A 22,475-nucleotide genomic window follows, 5' to 3' on the forward strand; every position below is an offset into this window, starting at 1 on the left:
GATATTCGACTAATTATCTTTTCTCGCATAGCTGTTAGTGGCACTAATAGTCAAGCTGGACACCTATGTAAGAAACACTTCATCCAGTACTTTATTGAGAAAACGAAGAATTTCACAATAGAATCTTGTGACCAATGAGAAAGCCTGATTATCACATTACATCAAACAATCCAGCGTGATTGAGTGAGTGGTTAGCGTTTCTATTCTCCGACCAAGAGGTAGTGAGTTCCAATCCCGCCGTGTGCATTGATGTATATGATGGTCTTTAGGTGGTAGATGGATTTCATCGCATGGTGTGAGACCACCGTCTCGCTTGTTGGTAGCGTCAGCTGGCTTGAATAAGTTCTCGTTTGTTCTATAAAACAGGGTTTCTTTCCTGACCAGATAACAACTGAATAAAAAAATACAAAAAAAATTAATAATACAAAAAATCCTTATTCTACCCATGGTAATGTTTAACACATTCTATGAGAAGAAAGGAGGCGTTTTCCCTTTTAGCGAGCCTGCTTATGGAATCGTTTGGAGAACAGAGTCAGCATTACGACGAATTATTTTGGCTACGCTATATAAGTGATGTACTGGTAATAGACAAAAAAAAAAAAAAAATGGAAACTCTGACACGTTTTGATTAAAATGGCATTGGTTCGCCGTGAGCGTCTAGTACAGCTTGTATTCTTCTGGGAAGAGACTCTGTCAGTTCTTGGAACTCAACAGGAGGAATTTTATACCATTCGTACGAGAGAAACTGGACTAATTCGGCTTTGTTCTTTGGAGGTGGGAAATGTTGCCTGAGAGCTCGCTCCAAAATGTCCCATAATTGTTCTATAGGATTTAAGTCTGGCGATTGGGATGGCAGACAGGACACCCACATAACCGTCACTTTCGGCAATCCAGTGGGCAACCACATTTTCTCGATTAATGGAATCATTAACCTGTTGAAACGTGGCTGGCTGCGTAGGAGAAAAGTGTGTCAATATGGGATGAAGATTATTACTTATAATTGAAGATAATATGCAGCATCCAGTTTACCTTCCAATACAAGTGGACCCAAACCATGCCATGAGACCATTACAGAACCACCAAAACTTTTCACAGCTGCAAACAAGCACTCTGGCTGGTAAGCTTCCTTCGGCTGACGCCACATACGTATTCATCCGTTTGCAGCAAAAGATCTTAACGTCGATTCATCTGACCATATAACATGTTGTGTAGTCCACTGCCTGTAATCTTTACGCCATTGGACGTAACGACGTGCGTTGACAGGAGTAATCAATGGCTTGTGTAAGGCAATCCGAACATGATATCCAGTGTAGTTCTCGGCGCAGAGTTTTTGTTGACGTGAGTTTCTCACAACCGGTGTTGAATTTTTCACAATTGCTCAACGCAATAACGCTCGAACTTCTCTGTCTTGCAGTAAGCGCTTTCGTCCACTATTGCATTTCACCGGTGATGCTTGTCCTGTCGACTGCCATAATAGAGACGATTTCTCGACTAACATGTGCAATTTCAGCTGTTCTGGTGACCACCTGCCAGTGGCTTCAACAACCACGTCCTTTTCAAAGTCGGTGAGATCCTCTTTGAATTCCGTTCTCAAATGCAATAAACGGTGGTAGACCTCCGTTTGCCTTTATACACAAGTCTCGAGGAAATGTCCAGAGTATATTTGCAAATCAACTACATCTGTGTTTGGTGCATTGTAGACACCGATAACGCGATTCCGATAGCTCAGTGTTTCCATTTTTTTGTCCATTATCTGAATCTTTCATATGCCCGGTTCGGCAAAACTATAAAACTATGTCCCAACAACCTTCATATGTAAAGATTTTTAACGAATTATAAAACAGATCCCTGCCGTTTTATCCATTTTCCTGGAAGTACCGAATAAAATTAAAGAAACTTACCACATGGGAGATGTCTCTATGCAAATTCCTCTTACAATCCGTCATATAATTGTTATAATAAAAACCTTGCTAGATGCAACATATAACATTTTCAACATTGCGGAGAAAAGAAGCAGAGAACAGGAATACCTCAGTATTATGGTCGCAATGAAAAATGGTGAAAATGGTGAGAATATCCTAAAGGAGCCACCTCAGACAAACAGGTGAACAGAAATCAATACAGAGGAGTGGTGTCGCTCTCTATCACTCACTCTCCTTAATATATTGCGTCAACAAGAAATGAAAGAGGTTTTATTCCCGAAGCAAGGTCTCAAGTCTTCGTCGACTTCCAGAACCTCTCCATTCATCACTCAAACAACCTGGACTACTTAAATGTTCGTCGAAATTTGCTGACAGGACAAGCAGGCTGGTTAGGAGAGGAAATTTGAAACATATATCAGGACTAACAGCTTATACAACAGAGACAAAATCAATGTGTACTATGGCAACGTACAGTAATGGCCCACGTTGATTAAAATTTATTTGTCAGAGCATTAAAATGTTTAAAGACCCTTGATCAATATAGCAAGAAAGCAGGTATGAACACACGTCTTCGATCAAACACTTGGGGCATGCAGACTTCGTATTAGAATACAATGTGAATCGCTTGTGCACGCAGCATTGTTAGTTTCTTTCAAATATAGTCTGTATATTTGAAATTTGTATATATTCTGCATATTCTTGTTACTTACTTACTTATCTAGGAGCTATTAGCCAGGGGGGACTTTTGGCCTCAAGCACCACGTGACACCACTGGGCACGGTCCTCTGCGACTGTCCGCCACGTTTCGGTCTCCAGCCCGACAACCTGCAGGTCCTCCTCCTGATCTGCCCATCTCCTTCTCGGTCTCCCTGATCGGGGTCGGGCCTCTCACAGTCCTTTCGGGGACCACACGATGCAGGTGCCCCACTGAACACGCCAGGCTCGCAGCTCCATATATTCTTGTTGCTTACCTCAATCAGTGCAATATTAGTTTAATTTTTTTGATTTCACTCTCCTGAAGTATACTAAATGCATATGAAACTAGTAGAGATTAAAAGAATAAATAACTGTAGAATATTATTGCCAGCTAACAATGACTAATGTTTTCTTCAACTAAATTTGATTCATATTACTGATTTTAGTATAATGCTTCTCAGCTGCCTCATATTTTAGTTTGTTCTCGTTCTCAGACCATGTGTTAAAAATGTGAACATTTCTGATTTCCATCTTAATTTTCTTATTTGGACTAACCCATTTCACATAACTTGGCATCTGATTGTAATTGATTTTTCGAGGCGGAAATTTTGTATTTTTTTATGACGATTGCAGACCTAGAAAAGCTGTAGGCACGTAACACATTTAGTACTGGTGAGTTAGGTTATCCGAGAAAGAGACCAAACTTGGAACTTTTCAAGCTATTTCAGTAAACAAATTTGATCGTCTTTCACCGAGCAATGACAATCATTTTCCATTAAATGACATTTACCAGCAGCCATGCCACACTTGGATACGGACTGTGGCCTGTAAGTTGGATAGCGAAGATGATAACCACTTCACCAGCCAGGCCGGCACTTGGAAGTTGAAGAAGATTACTGTTGTACTCATGTCCCGTCTTTATAAATGTTAGTGACTAGGAAAAAAGCCTAGATTATTACTCTCTCTCTCTCTAAAAACTTCTTGATTTTAGAAAAGAGATGTAACAATGAATTATATCATCAATTTAGATTACCTGAGTTACGTAATAAAATCAAATATGAATGTGAGTGCTATTTTGAGGCGTTTACCTTATCATTCACGATCGTCAACGTGAGTCGCTCATATTTGCTTAAGTATAATGAAAATGAAAATACATAACCAAAGCAATTGGTTTGTTCATTATCTGAAAAAATCTGAGCAAATAGTTCAAAAATTTCGAATTAAGTTTTTTGTGTATACTCAGTTTTAGACATCATTTCCAAATGGAGTGTGGAATTCATTCGAGGATTATAATAATTCATATAATATTCAGATAAAAAATTGCTAATTTACGATATTAACATAATAAACTGTGTTGTTTTAAAGCATCTGTCGGTATGCTGGTAATTGAACCGTTCCCCTGTAGAGGATGCTCTCACTGTTTATCTTTACTGTTCTTAATAAACGAACACTTCAGCGTAGATAAGTAAAATTGTGGCCTGCGAATTAATTTTGCTAACGAATATTAATCAAATATTTATTAAAGATTATATTGTTACAATTACCCTCATTTTGTAATATCGTAAGTATAATCACCTTGTCAATTTCAGGGTCATTTTCAATAGATTCATTCCGATTACCTTTTTCTGTCAGTTTAAAAGTAAAATAATGTTCTCCATGTCAGGTGACTAGCCTGGCGATGGATAGTCCAGTGGTAGGGCCACTATCTTAAGGCTTTTGAACTAGCCTTCTTCCAAATTAAAACCCATAGGAGGAATAGGGTATATTGAAGGGGAAAGAGTAGATCATAGTAGGATAGAGTACAATTATGGTTGAGGTTTATAGAGGGGACATAGATATAAGGCCAGAAATAGAAAGACCCATGGCACTCGAGTACTCTAATAGCATAAGGGACATAAAATAATTGGCTGATAAGGATAGATCCAGCTAGGGGATCATGGGAGTGCCACTTCCCTTACAATCAATATGATTGCCCTTATGGCTCTGTTGGGTCCACGAGTCCTTATTCAGTATATTCGGACTACCCCAGCATATAGGGAATATAGCGGATAGGGGAGCCCACCATATGGTGGGCTCCCCTATCCGCCACCCAGTGGAAGAGCTCTCTAGAGGTTACAGGGTCCCCCGAAAGTTTAAAAAATAATAATAAATATAAACATAAATGGAACATGTTCAAGAATGAAAACAGAAAGATTACCAAAACAGGCCTTAAAATACAAGCCATTAGGAAAAACAAAACCACGGCGTCCTCTTAAAAGATTCAATGATGACTTCTAAGGCTGGAACAGGCCATTCTAGGCCTACATCCTTGATAGGCAATGATATAAGTATAATTATATTTCTGACCTGGTTGGCTGAGTGGTTAGCGTATTCGCTCTCCAGCCAAAATGCTGCGGGTTCTAATCCCACCGTGGGCATGGATGTTTGTGATTCTGTGAAAATACTAGTAGTGGTGGGCACCACTAGTATTTTCACAGATGGCGTTGGTGTAGATGATGCCTTCGCTGTAGTTGGTAGAGACGGAGAGTTGTAAAATAGGTGTACTTCTTCGATGAGTCTTTGTACTCCTTGGGGCGTCACGTAATATATATATATATATATATATATATATATATACACACACATATACACACACACACAGTGGTGCGCTATGGAAATTTTAACAAAGGGCTCGAGCAAATGGAAAAAAAAAGAAAAAAAACCCTAACTTAGCCCTTATAATACTTATATTGCGACTTTGTAGAGCTTCTGACAGATATGATAATTCCTGTAGGATATCAATCATTAATGCTAGATCTTTTAAAAATTCCAAATTGAGAAGTCGGTTGAAAAAGCCGTTACAGTATATATATCATTAGATGCAAAATAAAGCTGGGTAATTTCTCCACACAGCAAGAGCCGTTCATAAACTGCAAGCTGCCCATCGTGATTCAAACACACGGTCGATCTTTAAAATTTCGATACGAAGGTCTTTTGCAATCGTATTTAATTCTCGTTGATTTTTGGTGATTGATGATAAAAAAAGCATATAATTTATCCATAAATATTTCAAAATGATTTATTTCTTTAATGTTTTTCTAATGCTAAGTGTAAACGATGAGCGCAATGCCAAATCACAAGGTTGGGAAATTTTTGTAGAAGTTTGATTGCGACACCTGATTTGTTTCCTAACATTACGCTAGCTCAGTGATTCTCAACCTTTTTTTCGTCACGGTACACTTTTAATAATTTTAAAATTTGACGGAACGCTAACAATAAGATAAATTTAAAAGAATTTTATTTGGTTAATTAATCCATGTACCTATAATATATTTTGTAAAAATAGCATACAATAATAATTTGCTATAAAATGAAATTGCATTACAAAGTAAACAAAATGTTTATTTAATGATAAATTACATTTAATGCGAAATTTGAGCATGTTTTTTTTGATAACCTCATTTATATTTGGGCGTATAAATGATAATACTACTCTCATTCGTGATCCAGATTTAAAAGTCTGGATCTTTTTTCGTTTTTATATCGGTCAAAGCCGAAAATCCGAATTCGCACAAATAAGATGTGGAAAATTGTAATAACACACTTAAAGGTTTTTGTGATATTGTTGGATAATCGTATCTAAGATTAATCCAGAACGAATTAATTGATTCTTCTGAATGTTTTGAAATTAAATCTCGGTTATTACACACAGAAATCAGTTCTTCTTCTTTCAAAGTTAGTTCATACACCGATGTGGCATTTATCACAAATGGATTCCGAATCCAATCAAATTTTTTTATTTCAAAATTTGGAAAATAATGAACAATTTTTTGCTCTAGTATTGTCAAATGATCAATAACTATTTTATGAATTATTTCATAACAATCTTTTGGAACTGACTCAAACTTTTCTAAACTACCTCCTTGTGCTTTATTCTTCCATAAAGTATTTTTTTTTTTGAAATCTCAACAATTTATCGGCTGAGTTTAAAATATTTTCTTTCGGTCCTTGCAAACTCGTATTTATGTTATTAAAAATAACAAAAATATCAGATAAGTAAGCCAGCTTAGCACACTATATTTTGTCATCCAACAAAATCATTATTATCTTGTTCAAAAATTATCTTTATCTCGTTTAAGTTAAGGGATATTACATCCCATATTGTTTCATAGCCGAATAAGAAACTCAGAGTTTCATGCCGAATATAGTAAATATATAAAGTTCGGCGAGTCCAAGCGTAAGGAAATACCTGGATAGTGTTACAACTGACCCTTTAAGGAGTGCAACACTGAGGCAACTCATGGTAAGGGTGGAGCAAGTTCCGATCACTATTCTTGATATTTCCGCATAATGTGAAACCTAGCTCCTAGGAGCTGTATTACTGTTATACATTATGAGAGAGAGAGAGAGAAGGTCACTATCCAGACCGGTTTGAACCTTTATTGAGGTCTCATCAGTGAGTAGGTAGACCTAGGAATACCAAGTTTGTAGCAAACAGAACTTACATATACCCTACTATGAGAATTGCCAAGAAGGTGTCCTAATAAATTATTAATTATATGAAGAGCCAAAGGCTCTTCATATGTGCATTATGTCGCCGAATTGAAGCCTTTGGCTCTTTATCTCGTTTTTTAATTCAAGCACGCGAGAAAAAACTTACCCTCTGGATAACCACCTGACTTCCGTGTGTAGTAACAATGATTCGTATTTAGACTCCATAGCCTGGCATAATTGACTAAACAGACGACTTTTTAATGGTCTTGATTTTATATAATTAATCATTTTAACACATTGTTCCAGCACTACTTTCAATTCTGATGGTAATTGTTTTGTAATGAGTGTTTCCCGATGCAAAGCAATGGGTAACTAATATATCTGCATTATGTTCTCTTACATGTACTACAAATCCTTTTATAGATCCTGGCATAGCCGGAGCACCATCTGTACAAATGCCAATGCACAAATCCCACGAAATTTTAATTTCTTGTAAATAAAAATTAATTTCATCGAAAATATGTTTTCCTGTTGTGAAATCAGATAATTCACGACATGAAAATTGATTAATTATATCATTTTCGTGAATGAATCGAACGAATGCAATTAAATGTGCTTTTCCCGTAATATCACTTGTTTCGTCGATTTGTAAAGCAAAATTTGAATTTGCAAGAGTTTTAGCAGTATTTTCTTCAATATTTGGGGACAAGTCTATAATTCTGCGATGAACTGTGTCATTTGAAAGTGGTATTTTACAAACATCAATTTCTGTTGATTCACCGATCATTCTTTTTACAATTTTACGACAAGCAGGTAATATAATTTCTTCAGCCAAATTATGAGATTTTAATTTGAGAGCAATTAATTCAGCCACTTCATCAGAAGCTATCTGAGCTTTTTCAGACACACTAATTTGCTTTTTAAAAATCTTTAATTGTTTGGATCTTGCAGATAATGAATTTTGAAAGTAGGCTTTGTCTTTTGATGCTAGCGAAGGATGATTAGTGAGCAGGTGACGTTGGAGCTTGCTCGGAACTATACACACTCGGGAACAGTTTTATCATTTTCCATTGTAGATGTAAATCCAAATTTTAAGAAGTCATCATTATACTTACGATGAACATTACATTTTTTGGCGGAGGAAACATCTTTACTTGTACTGGGCTCGCTAGCATCATCATTATCGTCGTTAAGCTTTCTTTTTTTTTTATCCATTTATCCATTTTAGGGGGTTCATTGAAAATAAAAATAATTTTGCCAAAAAATTATTAAAAACGACATATTGTATATTGCCTTTGAATCCGTTTTAATTAAGTCTGACTACACAATATTGTGGTATTGCACGTACGAAAACGAATATATAAGTAACTAACCATATGCACACATCAAGCGGGCGACTAGTAGACTAAACTAATATGTAGCTTTGCTAGCCAGTAGCCAGAACTATAATAGCAATGCCCATAATAGCCATGCGCATTGGTTCAGCCAGTCTTCGCTAGGAAGGTAGAACTGATTGAACCACTTGTTTGACGCCGCTTATGTATGGGTATTCGCAGTGGCGGCACACTTAAAAATCTCGCGGCACAGTGGTTGAGAATCACTGCACTAGCTCCATCAGAACAAAATGCAATGAAATGATTTTTTATATAGTTATCAGAAAATCCATATGAATTTAAAGTATTATACATGCTACTATAAATTATAGCAGCATATATACATTCCACGGTGGTATTTTCTAGTTCTACAAGATTATTAAACAAGAACAAGGGGCTCGCAAATTTGAGAAAAATTTAAAAAAGGGTGCAAGCCCCTTTAGCTCACCAATGTGTGTGTGTGTGTACATATATATATATATATATATATATATGCTGTTAGATCTGCCTGTCCAGAGACGTTAGGTAGCAGTCCGATAGGTTAGTAAGCTGCCCTAGAGAAATTCAAAATACTTTCAAGTTGCATCCAAAGAAAAGCCGGACGGACTATTAGGGAAAAGACCACAATTCAGGAAATGGTAAACGAAATTGTAAAAAAAGGAACGCATAATGACGATTGCAACATGGAATGTGAGAAGCATTACACACAAAGAAGAAGAACTTGATAAACAACTAAACCAAAAAAAAAACAAAAAGATACAAAAGAAACAAACAACTATATACAAATCTACAGTGGGATAAAAAAAAGAAGAAAGAGCAAAAGCAGGTATAATGATTATGGTACATAAATACCTAAAGAACAATATTGTATAATTACGACTATTTGAATTAAAGACTAATAGAAATTAGACTCAAGACATTAAGAGGCCACATAACAATATTCAGTGCATATGCATCAGAAGAGGAAAAAGAAGAAGACAGTAATACATTTTATAAAGAATTAGAATTACAGAATGCCATAGATGAAACAAGTCCGCGCGGTTAGCCTAGTGGCTTTGCGCTTCGCAACCATATGCCTGGGGAAGGAGTGTCCTAGGTTCGATTCCCGTCGGAGACGTGAGGAGCTGAAGGATCTTCCTCAGCCATAGCCAAGTTAGCCGGTCTTGGGCGCGGGCAGTAGGGTTTTTTCCGCCAGTTTACCTGGTGTTTTTCATCCCGCAAGCAGACAAACCGGCCCCGTGAACACACAGGGATACAGCCAAGAATACCTTGAGGCATAGGAGTGACCATTCTATCCTCGTATTTCGGTTACGAAATCCAAGCATGCTTGGAAGGTTGTGGGCCTTAAAGGCCTGTTAAAGCCATTGGGATAGATAGATAGATGAAACAAACAAAACTGACTATTTACTACCAACAAGAGATTTAAATGCCAGAATAGGAAACAAAAAATATAAAACAAACATAGGTAAATTTGGCGAAGATACATGTAATCAAAATGGTCGGAGACTGCGCGATTTTGTCATTTATAATAATATGAGAATAATGAATTCACTGTTTAAACACAAGTAAATACATAAATATACTTGGTCAGCCAGAGGATACAAATCAGTAATTGACTATGTTATCGCAAATTTTAAATTAGCAGAGTTAATTTTAGACGTAAGAGAATATCGAGGCTTTGAATTAAACTCTGATCATTATGTGGGATCAGCAAAAATTCGATTTAAACCAAAGTGGCTAAAAATACACAAAATTGAAAATTCTTACCAGCCAAGCTACAAAATTTCTTCATTACAGGATCCTCAAGTTAGATAACAATATCAAAAATGTACAAATTTAAAAACATAAACCACACATGAATCAAGTACATAGAAGTTGAATTGGAAAATTTGAAACAAATTCTCACAAAAGCAGCAACAGAAACCTTAAGAATAAAGCCCAAATGGATTAGAAAATGAGGACTACGAGACTGGATCAAAGAAATAGAAAATATAATAAAAACAAAAAAGGAGAGTTACTAGAAATGGCTAAATTCCAAAACAATAGAAGCAGAAGTAGAGTATAAAAGAAACAGTGCAATTCAAAACGAAAAGTAAGGAAAAAACATAGAGAGAGAGATGGAACAATTTCATAACAGAACTAGAAAAGGATTTATTTAAGCCACAACCCAAAATCTATAAAGTAATAAAATACATGAATATTTCTTTAAATAAAAGAAAGATAAAAATACAAACAATAGATTTAGAAAAATGGGTGAGCTATTTTATAAAACAAAGAATGACTTAATAGAAAATATCACAATGTTAAAACTGAAAAATACAATAAAAAAGATGAAAAATAGGAAACCACCAAGAGAAGACACTATACATACATTCAGATGAAAAATTTAATGAAAGATTTCTCAAATTTTTAATATGGTTAGGATGTCTGGAAAAACTCCTAACTATTGGAAAAAAGCAGCGGTTATCCCAATCTGTAAAAAAGGAAATAAAGAAGATTGCAATAACTATAGAGGAATTAGTCTGCTGAAAACAGGCTATAAATATATGCAGGAATATTAAAAGAGAAACTAAACACAATTATAGAGGGCAAACTACTAGAACAAAATGGTTTCTGAAAACGCCGATCCTGCGTGGATCCAATTTTTACTTTAAAATTATTAATAGAGAAGAGAATTCCAAAAAGAAACACACGTGGCCTTTATTGATTATGAAAAAGCCTTTGACGAAATTAGTAGACAAAAATTGTTTAAAATATTAACCGATTGAAACATACCAAACCAAGTTTTACAATCCATTCAAGAAATATATACAGAAAATATAATAGCAGTTAAATTAGAAACACATCTCAGAATGGAAAGATATATCAAGAGGAGTACGACAAGGATGTACCCTCTCACCTCTGCTTTTCAATATATATATATATATATATATATATATATATATATAACAATCTGGAAACAGTATAGCCCATTTAGTGTACAAATAAACCCCTACAAATGAAGATAGATACACTACTATTGGCAGATGATCAAATAGCATTAGCTACATCAGAAGATGATTTACAAAGATCATTAAAATCATTAAATGATACCTTAAAACAATATAATATGACAATATCTAAAGAAAAAACACAAATAATGGCATTCAAAGGAGAAAACCCAATAAGAAGTAAAATAGTGATAGATAATAAAATATTAGAACAAGTAAATACTTTCAGATACTTAGGATGTGATTTATCATATGAAGAAGAAAAAGATATAGATACCAAAATATCAAACTTTGTCAAAGTAAATGGCATAATAAATAATATATTTAAGCCATCCCTAGTACAAAAATACACTAGAACCAGACTATATAATGTCTTGTCAAAACCAGCTATACTATACGGAAGCGAAACATGGACTATAAAAAGGAAAGATGAAAAACCAATTCAAACAGCAGAAATGAAGTTTCTCAGAAAAACAGCTGGATATACCAAGTGGAACCATAAAACAAATGAAGAAATCTTACAATCCCTGAAAACACAACCAACTAACTACTATATAAGACAATACGAACAAAAATGGCTAGAACATTTAAATTGAATGGACAACAGCAGACTACCAAAAATATTATATAAATACAAAATAAGTGGAAAAAGAAGAACCGGAAGACCAAGAAAGAGATGTCATGAGACTGGAACAGGCCACTTGGCCTGAAATCCATGTTAGGAAGAAGAAGAAGATATATATATAGTCATATTTACCACTCACCAGATTGTGAAAAACCATTCTGATCTCTTCACTTGTCTTCCTATCCATGACACTCGACTTACTGCAACTGTATAAATAGTGAGGTGATCTTCCTACTTTTCCAAGTAGAAAGATTGCCTTGACTAAGCCTGAAGTATTTACCATAAGCAATGATCTAGTGCAAACCAACCCAAACTCACGATGACTCTCTTCACTCTCCCAATACCTTCTCATTTGTTAATCGGTTCTCTTTCCACATATACCGAACTCGTCCCATCTCCTCTCTGTTAGTCATATCACAATCTGGAACAAGTTTCCTTTTAAACTCCATTAATCACTCCCACTCGTGTCTTTTTCTAAGACAAAGCTATAAGGTGCGACATCAGGAACTTCTACTTTTACTTTCACTCTTGGTTAGACAACTGCTCCTTTGACCCAAACACTTGCTTCATGCCTCGCCCTTTCTCGTTCACTTTTCAAGCCTTGGTTTAACAAAAGTGGTTGAAAAAAAAATCGGCTTGCTTACTACAGGTGGCTTGTTATACGAACTTCACTTTCATACTCATCCTACATTGAAGTAGCAATAAATGCAAAACAACAATCAGTAAATTCAAATCTGACTTCATAACACCAACAGAAAACCCACCTCCGGTCCAAACGGAAGACGTGCTTTCTGGTCTGTCGCAAAGACCATCATTCGTAACTTCTGCTCACATGCATTTCCACCTCTCTCTCTCTCTCTCTTCCCCCCACATTCACTGTTACAGCACCTAAAGCATGACCTTCCGGCATCTCTCTTCTCCTTTAACTCCTGCAGCAAAGATGACAAGACAAAATAGCCTATTACCTAAAAATTGAGCATCATATGCCATCTGTGGGGTTTCGGCAAAAGGACAACAGAAAATTGCTTAACAACGTAGACACGAAATGGCTTCTGGTATCGAAAGCATCTCTTCAAATATACTTAGATATTATGTTTCTGAAGTAACACCTGTCCTATGAGTGTATCGCCTCTATAATCTTCAGCTAGCATCTGTCTCAATGCGTGGAATCAAGCATACATTCAACTTATTTCAAAAAAGGAAAATAAAAGCCTGCCGTCAAACTATCGACCAATCACTATCATTTCACTCCTATTTAAAGTAATCGAGACGGTCATCAACAGTCAACTTCTCCGCTGACTAGAGGCTTACCAGTTAATCAGTACGGAATCCGCCGCTCTGGATCCACGGCTGTTCTCTAGGACACTCACTACTCGACACCTGCCATAGACAGGATGGAAAAACGTGCTTCGTTCTGACATTTCTTCAGCTTTTGATAGTGTCTGCCATCAAGACTGCAAGTCTTGATGGCAGACACTTAGGTCTTCCTTAAGTCTATATATGCCAACCCATGTACTTGATTATCCATCTTTCTTCTGGTCATTTACTGTGTGTGTCATCTGGATGGATTCTTCTTTTAGAACTCTCTCCCAAAGCAATAGAGCCTCAGATCTGTTCTACCACTTATCCTCTTCTATGCATATGTGACCTACTCTCAATCACCACTAATCTTACCAGCAGTTTGCTGATATTAGTACACTCTGTTCATTCTACTCATTCGACAAATGCAGTGCCATTCTAAGTTTCAAGATCATCTCCAACTAGTTCCTTAAACATTAATTTTCATTCCATTTCAATGTGATAAGAATAACCTGGTTGCCTTCAATGATACCAAAACGCAGTTGTCCCTTATCTCTCGTAAAAGGGTCTAAGCTGATTAACTCTTAGTAACACAGAAATCACTGGATACAATCAGATTTCTCTCCTTGGACTGATATTTACCTCTGACTTTTCCAGGCATCACATCAATAGTTCCTCAACCTTTAAAAGACTAGAATTTTTTATATAAATTCTAGTTTTTAAAATATCTTGAGCAGAAAAAAAAAATAGATTTTTCTGCTCAAGACGCTTTCATCCATCCACCCTCCCAGCCACTAACTCTATAAAAATCCCAAATCTACTCATCCTTAAAATACTGTTCACATGTATGGGGTGGGGCAGAGGAAAGCAATTTGACCTCATTGACTAACACATCAGTCTCTGTTTCACGAACGCACTGTTTCAGACCTCTCTTTTCTATAAGAATTTCCATGAACACTTCCCCACTACACAAGCAATTCTCATTCCTCCACTTTCTATTAGTCCTGTGAAACAGGAGAAGCAGCTGCCTGACATCCCTTGTCAGTTCAACTGCAAACACATCGAACTTGCTTCTCAAAAAAAAAAAAAAAAGAGTCAAAAATGTTTTGTTTTTCAGTTGACTACATACGCGGTACCGATGTGCTATAGTTTCTTCCGATTCTTGTGTATTGGTTCGATATATGTATAATTCTAGAATAATCAACTGTTTTGGCAAAGAGATTACAGAATTAAAACTGAAGGAGCATGCTACATTTGTGTTAAGGTCTGTTGAGAAGGCGAGAATGGATTTCATGTTTGAAGATTAGAGATGCAGTTATAGTACGGAGAGTTTAGTAAATCAAAAAGAGTTCAATAAATCGTTTAACCTTGATTTCCAGCATGGTATTTTTAAAACTCTAAGAGTCTTATGACACACCACAAGATTAAGTTCTGTCATGTGATTTAATAACGTTTAATAAATTACTAATGAAGATGCAGCTTAAACGCAGTTAAAATCCTAGAAATAACTTTCAGAATTGAGAATTTAATTTCATTTTTACATGTACATTTAAAGTAAAGTTAGATGTACATATAAATTTACAAAAGGTCCGCGAGTTTATGGAATGGAAGTTAAAATTACTCCACATATAAGTTAATAAACCTATGAAAATTTGAAGCGTTGGAATATCTCGAAATCGAACATACCTGAACTTTAAATTTATAATTCAAATTTATGACACTCAACAATATACAGAACACAAATTCTGTAATAGTACTTACATATTTTTTAAATGATGAAGCTGCAAACAGTCACTTACATAAACAGAAAAAATGGCTGCAGAATATTTGTTTTTACAAATATATAAACATACTTGATTTTTTCTATTTTCATTTCATTGGAAACTCATTTCAGTTCAGTAGAAACCAATGAATGAAAATGATCTACAAATTAAAACTCGTGAATGAGATATGCATTCGAATATCTAATACGATCATTTCTGTCAATTGTTTTGCTATGATTTCAAAAATAATTTTCATCTAATTGAAGAGAGAGAGATTAAGAAATCATGATGCATGTTATCTTAACGTACTCGAGGATTTTTCATACCCACGGAAAGCGCATAAAAGGCGTATATTTTCTCAAAATTAATTATTTCAATTTAATGACAAATTAAGCATTTTTTAAATAATATTATGAATCGAATCGAAAACAAAAGAAAATGAATAATATTTTATAAACTTATAAAGTAAATATTTATTTGAAATGTTTAGAAGAAATTCTTCAAGTGATGCACCAATAGTTTTCATTAGTTAAAAAAAAAAAAAAGGAATCCACCGTCGTCTGACGTTCCAGCTTCCCACAATACTTTTTCCTAATTTCTTTTATATTTGAAAATCTTTCTAATATAAAATGTTGGCGCAGTGAGCCAAAGTTCACTAAGCCAACATTGTTAGAAAAAAATACTGTAAATTTAAATTGCCCAGTTCTTCTGAAAATATCTTTTGAAACTGGCATCTGGAAAACTTTTAAATTTGTATCATCGTTGCAGTTAAATTTCGTTACATTCTATAAAAACCACCATGTAATTCCCTAATAAATGGCTTCCAAGTTTTGTAAACAAAGCTTGTAGGTTAAAATTTTCTTCAAGAAATTTTTAAAATTTTTTGAAGTATTCAACTATGAAATTAAAATCTTTATTGTCTCCAAGAAATTTTGCTATTATATTTTTGAAACCAGCTGATGCTGCTTTTTTTTTCTGTTACGATAAGAGTTTAGATGTGACTTTCTTATATTTAGCCGCATAAAATATCTTCTGAAACTGGCATCTGGAAAACTTTTAAATTTGTAGCATCATCGCAGTTAAATTTTGTTACATTCTATAAAATACTACCATGTATTATCCAAATAAATGGCTTCCAAGTTTTGTAGAACTTCTAAACCTGTAGAAAGCGGCGAGTCATTCCAATATTTGCTTTAATCGAATCATCTGAAGAAATACAAAAAGGACAAATATTGTCAAAATTATATATTGCAAATATAACTCAGCTCTAGATGGATGAAATTTAACAAAACGTTTGTGTTTATACGTAGAATAAAAGATTGGTAAACATTTACTCCGTTTTAGTTATAATCGGAAATTTTTATTGACAAAATAATTCGACTTAACATTAAAAAGTGCCACTAATTTTTGTAATTCAATGATTGATGTATTTATTTTTAGGCTATTTATCCTACAAACATTTATTAGAAACTGTGAGTTTCAGAAATAGTTGTTTTGGAGATGTTTCGATAGACCGGAGATAATAAACTTACGAGTCGGTAGTTTCGATCCTTTCTAAACTACCTTACTTTCTAAATAGAAGTTTATGAAGTAAACATCCTTAATTATATACTGCAAATATATATAAGTTCATTAGAAACCAATGAATGAAAATGACCTACAAATTAAAACAAATTAAAATAAAATATATATAAGGATCGAACGGAAGCTTATGAAGTAAACTTCCTTAACCTTAATTATATACTGCAAATATATATTTGCAGTATATAATTGAATGAGAAACTCAAAGATCGGAATCAAAGAGTTTCATTCCGAATATAGTAAACTATATATATAGTTTCTATGACCAACTGAAGAGTATGCTGAGTTTAGTGGATTGGGATCAGTTGCTGGATGGAAAGAATATCGACAGTGCATGGGAAGCATTGAAACAACGCTTAGAAGATGCGGTATCAGAATGTGTCCCGAGAGTTCAAAGAATAAATAGAGTAGGAGTCAAATGGATGTGTAATCTTATTAAGCAAGCGATTCGTAAGAAAAGGACGATCTGGAAGGAATACCGCGTGCATAAGGATGACGTCCGTTATGAACGTCATAAGCAGTAGGCTAGAATAGTGACAACTGTTGTACGGAAAGCAAAGTCTGAGTATGGAAAGAAACTGGCTCAGCGTGCTAAAGACAACCCACAAGAATTCTATCGATATGCTGCAAGTAAAAGAAAGAATGAATATGAAAGGATAACTCGAAGAAGAAATATCCTCACGCCATCTAAATCCACACACACACACGTTATATATATATATATATATATATATATATATATATATATATATATATATATATATATATATATATATATATATATATATATATATATATATTACTCCCTTCAACCTTATGGCTAGTGGGGCATTAATACACTACTATACCAGGGAGATGATTATGAAGCAAGATGGTTTTTCGTTGCCTTGCCGTAAGTAAATTTATGACTGTAGCCGAGGTGTTCACGGGACCGGTTTGACTGTTTTGAGGGATGAAAAACTCGAGTTACCGGGAGAAAAAACCCTCAAAACCTCCTTATAACACCGGCTAACTCACCTTTAGTCGAAAGAGACCAGATAAAAGTTCCTCACGTCTTGGGCGGGAATTGAACGCGGGTCTTTCCGACCAAAGGACTGCGTCTATGCTGACTGAGGTATGGAGTCCACACACACACACACACACACACACACACACACACACACACACACACACACACACACACACACACACACACACACACGATTCTCATTGGAGTGGTTGAAAGTTCAAACAGCTTTCGGCTACTCCCATGAAGTGCTTCTAAACTGAATACGTCAAAAAATGTATAAGGGGCTTCAGAAACAAATCTGTTTCCTTTATTGCATTTGTATGTTTCAAAGAAAACAAATTCAAGTTTAAAATAAAAGAGTAACTGAAAGTCATGCACATCAACTTTCTGTTCACGGGACCGGTTATATATATATATATATATATATATATATATATATATATATATATATATATATATATATATATATATATATATATATATATATATACACACACACACGGGTTACGAAGTAATTTTATATACTTGGTTATTTTACTCCTAATTCCAAGTAAGCAAACAGTTAAATTTGCGCCTGAACGTAGTTCAAGTCTAAAGTTGGTGCAACACCAGGGAAACTCATTGTAAAGGTGGGTAAAGCTCTGATTACTAATATTCTTAGAATTTTCCATAATGTAAAGCACATTTCACTAAGAGATGTATACTGCAACACATTATGAGTGGGGTCACTACCCAGACCGGTTTCAACCTTTTTTGAGGTCTCCTCAGTGAGTAGTTAGACCCTATAAATACCAAGGTTTTAGTAATACAGAGCCTTATCAACTTTACCTATGCAAGTTGCTATAAGGTGTTTTTATTTTGAAAGAATCTCTGAAGGAGATTCAGTGGATTGATACATTATTCCCAAGGTAAAAAAACTTATTTATACACACACACGCACACACACACACACACACACACACACACACACACACACACACACACACACACACACACACACACACACACACACACACACACACACACACACACACACACACACACACATATAAGACTACAATGAAATCATAATGTAAATGAACATTTATAAGTATAATGAACTGATAGTTTTCAAATACATCTATGTCCAAAAGCCAAGCACGAACTCCAATTTTACATGAATATGAAAACATTTTCATGACTACAGCCAGCATACTAATAAATTATATTACACAAATATCTGTTATAAATTTCGAACAAATTAAACTACAATACGTTTTAACAAAAGTTACAGATTTTCTAAGGACGTACTTAAATATTATTAATGTACGGTGCTTAAAGAAAACTATGCTCAGAAACATTCACTATGGAATATGTCCACCCTAAAGTGCGATGTAGCTCTCGACATCATACCGTGCTTATAGCATCATGTGATTCAAGAGTTATTAAGGCAAACTGGCGCCCATTCCTCCTCCTTCAGAACAAGGATAATGCCTTGTTTGTTTAATGGAGAGGAATTTCGAGCTGTAATGCATCTCTCTGTTGCATCCCATACGTGTTCTATAGGGTTGAGATCTGCGGAGCATGTTAACCATTCGATTCTATTGATATCCTCGGTCTCCAGAAGTATCTTTACTGCTTGTGTATATGATGTGGTGTGGCATTGTCATCCATAAAAATAAACTCTTCAGCTACTGCACCACGGAACACTCGAACATAACATTGAAAGAACTTCGATACAATATCGTTTACCTGTTTCTTTGTGCGTCCATTAAGCATACTGCCTCCTCACACCATGACTCCAGCACCGCCTTATCTATTCCTTTCAAGAATACTCTCGCGATAGTAAGCAGTATTACTTTCACGACAGATCAAGTGTCGTCCACAGCGGGAGGAAAGACTAAAACGACTCTTGTTTTTTAGAGTACATTACTCCCCTGGCGTCTTATCCAATTTTTATGGATATAACACCACTGAAAACGTGCTCCATGATGAGCTGTGTACGGTGTTTACTTATCATCGGGCGTATAGGCCTACCTGTCGCAGACGTCTTGCCACAGTTGTCAAGTATCGGCGTACTTGTGCTTGAATGGAGCCGACGTACGAGCTGACCTGCCCTAGTGCGTCGATTACGTTTTGCTGTTATAGCCAAAAATCTCTCTTCTTACTCCGTGGTAGAGCGAGGGCGACCTCTTAACAAACGTCTGGAATACATTCCATTGGTTTGAAACGCTATCCATAGCCTGTATACAGACTATGTGAGATTCCAAACTCTATGGCAATATCAGTAATTTTGCGGCATTCTTCAAGCTTTTCAAGAATTCTTTCCCGCGTGAAATCGTCTAGATGATGTTTTTGAGATATTGCAAGACATCCAAGTTTGGAACTTTATTCCTTCACCAAAAGCGCTTCCTTCAAACACAATTCGCTCAGCGCGGCCTTATTTACACACACACACACATACACTTTTATCCTGTTCAGTGCTACTATGTGACCCTTTGCATACGATTCGAAAATTTGAAAGTGTACCTGCCTACTACTCTAGTCATTAGTTATACAAATTTATAGTTATACAAAGTTAAACACAGGCTGATTCGTCTGAATTTGCAGTTGTAATCTTCAAAAATAGTGTCGTCTGTTCCAATGAAGAGGGTCAGAAAGAAATTCTGTATATTTATATCTCTGATTTTACTAATATATATTAATATTTATTTAAGTTATTATGAATTTTCGATATTATCAAATGGATAACAATATGATAACGTCATTAAGAGGTGGAAACATCTTAAAAAAAATCTGTGTTGGCGGTCTGAACAAAAAGAATATAATATTTCTCACAGCATTGTAGAAAGCAATTCGCTTTTAATACAATTGAAATTCCGAGTAGTTCCACTATGCTTCTCCCCCACCCGTGGCATTAACACCTGATGAACGTTACATCAAATTTTTTTATTCTTTATTGCAAGAAGCAAAGTCGCTGTGTTTTTTAATATCTGAGTATTTTAATATTTGAATGGGTACATACCTAAGTATCTGAAGTAGTGGTTTTTGAATTTGACCTCTTTGCAAAGAGCGCTATTCAATAATTCTTCTTCTTACAAACTCATATAATGTATAACATCGTGTCCTTTCTTTTTCCGACTGACATAATCTATCATGGGATTACTTGATTTTTCTATAAATGCCCTTTTTCATCCATTTAGCTTCCTTTTTTTTTATTTATCACTATAACATGACATGGATGCGTATATGTCCGTACAAAATGAGGGTATGTTTTCCTTCATTCCAATATAAAGTCAAAAGATATGTCATTTCTCTCCCGAATTTGAAGTTTTTATTTATTTATTTATTATTTTATAAGAATTTCTATAATGTGACGACGGGGAGCAGTGCGTTCGCGTGATGCTGCAATATGTCCAGCAAGATACGGTAGTAATGATGGCGAGTTCAACGTTCTCTGACTTTCATTGATCGCAAACCTGCATGGAGACGATACAGGCTTTACGGAATTATCAGGAGCTGCGGAAGGAGAAACGCTTCTCTCTTTCACTGGCCTGTGAAGAGGTGTAAATAGCCTTGGTCGAGGAAATGTCACTATTCATCATGCCTTATCATCTACAATTCTTAACTGTTCAATTAACGCTGCTGAAAAACAATGAACACCCTGCAATTCATTAAGATTCTGCGCCATTTTAGGACAAGGAGAATGTAAGAAAGGGAGGTGGGTTTAATCAGTTTGAGTTTTGTTTTATTCGTTTAGAAAAATTATGCTAATTTTCAAACGTAAAGAAATATGCCTTATTAAACTTCTCAGTTTTAAAGAAACAAACACGTTTTAAAGCATTAAATAATGTTAAACGGAAAATTATATTTTAGTGATATATTCCTGTGTAAAAAAGCGAAATCAGGACTGATTTAGACTCATCGAAATGTATGAGGATAATGCAGTTTGTTATTAAAACACAGAATAGCTGCATAAACCCTGAAGTTCGTTTGCATGCTTAAAATATATTCATTCCAATACAATTGTTTAAAAAATGAGCCGAAATTGTTCTCGTTCTTTTTAGGGCGGAATATGTATTTAGTCTGTCGGAATCTGAACCCACCACTAACAATACAGTATACTCTAGTGCTGGGTTTCGTGGACAACGTGGACTTCGCTCATACGTGCAGGGGTATGACACAAAATCAGGATATACAATCGCCTGGATAACAAAAACACAAGGGTTTTCAACTGGAGTTATCCAATAATTATTCTATTCATTTCTATACTATCTCTTATGGTCTAAATCGCTATTAGGGATGAGCAACAAATTTCTATTTCTTGAAAGTATCTCCAGAAAATATATCTGGAATTATTATTTTATATACATGCATACTGGATTGCTGGAATTTTAACTTTTATTTCATATAAAAATGTATTATGCAAAATGTGATTTCATTTGAACGAATCGAATCAAAGTTTGAGATAAGCAGACTCCATGGTGTTTGTCCAAGCTGTGATATTCAGAAACACAGAAATTCCATATGAATCCGAAGTAGTATTTTTGTACTTTACGGCTAGGCAGGCGTAGGATCATATCAATACAAAAATTCGAAACTTTGTGAATATTGATATCGCAACCCATTATTGTCATAAATGGTTATAATTGCATAGCAGCAAAGGAAAAAAAATAACTGGAAAAGTGAGAGTGTTATGTTTATTGAACTCAGTGAGAAATTGATATTATACTGACATGACCTGATCCTAATAATTAGGCACTTG

The 22,475-nt window shown here is 35.2% G+C and overlaps 1 protein-coding gene across 1 annotated transcript; it reads right to left on the reverse strand.

The window, feature by feature from the left end:
• Positions 1–7,380: 7,380 nt before the first annotated feature.
• On the reverse strand, positions 7,381–8,306 carry LOC150099832 (zinc finger BED domain-containing protein 5-like). The gene is made up of 2 exons (XM_090403499.1): positions 8,133–8,306; positions 7,381–8,019 (listed from the first exon to the last, which is right to left on the reverse strand). Exons 1-2 carry the CDS (start codon positions 8,304–8,306, stop codon positions 7,381–7,383), a joined length of 813 nt encoding a protein of 270 aa, XP_090259625.1.
• Positions 8,307–22,475: the final 14,169 nt, after the last annotated feature.

This window comes from Typopeltis vanoorti, chromosome 14 (genome assembly GCF_054136105.1).
Source record: "Typopeltis vanoorti isolate ZY-2024b chromosome 14, IOZ_Tvanoo_1.0, whole genome shotgun sequence".
NCBI lineage: Eukaryota > Metazoa > Arthropoda > Arachnida > Uropygi > Thelyphonidae > Typopeltis > Typopeltis vanoorti.